The following is a 2,426-nucleotide window of genomic DNA, read 5'->3' as shown; positions in this document are numbered from 1 at the left end:
GCATCAGATGATCACTGTGTAAGCTTACATGGCTGTTGTCGTAGTGTGGTCGATTGCTTGAGGCTGTGTTCACTGTAGTATTGTTGCGCACGCATCAGATGATCACTGTGTAAGTTTACATGGCTGTCGTCTTAGTGTGGTCAATGCTTGAGGCTGTGTACACTGTAGTATTGTTGCGCGCGGATTTATTCTCCTAATCGGCGAACGACTGACTGTGCGGTATACGATAGGTACAAAACGGTCCGAAATCCCGACATAGCGTATGCCCTCAGGAAAGCTTGTGCGGACAAGCCAGTGGATTGGTTGGTGTTCTTCAGTCCGTCTGGGGTCGAGTTCTGTCTAGATTTCCTTCCCAAGGTGTGTTATGTTTGATGTTGTATCTGCTCAGCGCCATGGTCGGGGTAAGGATCTGGATGTAGTATCAAATCGTGTGTCGGTTAGTGTCTTTGGCTCACGTGGGGTCGAATTCTGCTTGGAATGTGCTCCCTTACGTGGTTTTGTCGGTATGTTTGCCTGTGTTCAGTACATAACAATAGATTAGGGGCTGGGTTTTACGGTTTTACGGTTTAACATTTTAGGCTTTATGGCTTCCGGACTCACGTGACTTGTTTCCGTAAAGTCTGTAGTGTGTAAGGCTGCGTGTATTCCTCGCCATGTGCGGAGCAGGGGTTGGTTAGCCTCTGTAGCGGTTCGTTATTACTGCTACCTTAGACTCGATTGGAGTGCGCGTTTTGGCTACCAATATAGTTTCATGTCTCACGATTGTTATAGTAGCATATAATGGCTTTTTTAAGCCGTCATTGCACACTTGTTCTCTATCTCTGCTAAAAATCTACAAATGACAAACCTAATACAAATCCAAATTTGAATACCCAATCTTCACCCCAGGCAAATGCGAAGTTTGCAGCCATCGGACCCACCACGGCACAAAAACTCAGAGATTGTGGCGTTGTGGTCAGCGCGGTAGCGGCCACACCCAACCCCGACGGCTTGATAAAAGCTGTATTATCTGTATCAAATAGCAATGAATGAAACAATCAGGAAAGTGTTGGCGTGTGTGGCCCATGTACGTTGTCAGTATGTCCCGACTTTGATTTTTCTAGGAAATATTTATAGCTTCAAATTCATATTCGTATGTCATACGGATAAACATTTGTACGAAGGCAAGTTAAAATACAGATCATGACGGGTGGTCGGGTGGCTGATGGTGCGATGAGTATATGCAACTACCTACATACGAGGCATGAATAATAAGGATAATATTATATACCGATATTGCATTGTATTAAGAGTTGCTGACTTCGTATCTATAAATGTGATTATCAGTTAAGAGCTATAGTAACATTGAACATTGCATACCGAATGAAGAAAAGAAGCAAATAAATGTGGGTACATTCAGAATGAAAACATATCAGTCATCTCTCTGCATAATGCAAGTCACGCATTGGTCTATAGCCTTGCAGTGTGTCCTATGATGCCACATGAATAACTTATGAAAAGGATTAGATTGTACAGCTTTGCAACATTAAAACAATGGAATTGAGAAGGCAACTTCAGAGTATAGTTGTGGTGGTGATTCTTAATGGTAGCAATTAGAATGCAGCAGCGTATCAATATTTTTATTCTCTTGGGGCCTTGGGCAGGATCATTATAGCGGCGTATGGTAGGTTAAATCTAGCTGCCGTTTTCTAAGTTCGGATTGATAGACGGAAATAGACATACTTCCATCACTATACTACCAATTCTAGATATGTGCACGGTTATTGTATACTACATACTGTATAATCAAGAGACTTTTAACTGGCACTAGACAGAGGATGATTGACCAACATGGAATAGGTTCGCTATAAGCTCAACACACAATCAGAGGCAACTGTCCGGTCAACATGAACTAACACCTGGAGATGCCATACTACAACGCATGCGGATATGATGAAAATGGTCAATGTCGAGGACTATTCCGGCCTAAGTTAGCAATTTTTGAATCATACGGTATACGAGTTGGTTCAACATCCAGTGTCTGAGTGAGAGGCACTTTCAACCACTTCCCAAGCAGCGTGAGCTTGTGCTATGGTATATGGGAGCATTGCACAGTATTAGTATACAACGTATGTATATAGCATACTCCTGGAATAAGAAAAGTCTATCAACCGCAAGCGCTCAGAGAAGTAGTGTATGTCAATATGAAACGCCATTATGGTTTTTACTTTGCTCATATAAGCGGTATTGTCCCATTGACCTTAAGGTTCGGCAAGCATAGAAGGTGGGTACTAGAGCGGAATTGATGGACTTTTGTTGCTAGATATCACCTATAGCATATTGTGAGGATAAAGGAGAACTACAACTACAAACTATCTAAACTAGACTCAAGAGTGTCGGACCGAATGTGGCCTCAATGCGTAGTGGATAGGGCAATAGGGTATGGG

At 42.6% G+C, this 2,426-nt stretch overlaps 1 protein-coding gene across 1 annotated transcript; it reads left to right on the top strand.

The window, feature by feature from the left end:
• Positions 1-88: 88 nt before the first annotated feature.
• SARC_13028 (uroporphyrinogen-III synthase) lies at positions 89-1,408 on the top strand (the record flags this gene model as incomplete). Its single annotated transcript, XM_014292851.1, has 3 exons — positions 89-109; positions 231-357; positions 889-1,408. Coding segments are annotated over 3 exons (292 nt in total), but the record flags the coding sequence as incomplete, so codon positions are not given.
• Positions 1,409-2,426: the final 1,018 nt, after the last annotated feature.

Source organism: Sphaeroforma arctica, assembly GCF_001186125.1.
Source record: "Sphaeroforma arctica JP610 unplaced genomic scaffold supercont1.2826, whole genome shotgun sequence".
Lineage (NCBI taxonomy): Eukaryota > Ichthyosporea > Ichthyophonida > Sphaeroforma > Sphaeroforma arctica.
This window is presented reverse-complemented; position numbering and strand designations above follow the sequence as displayed.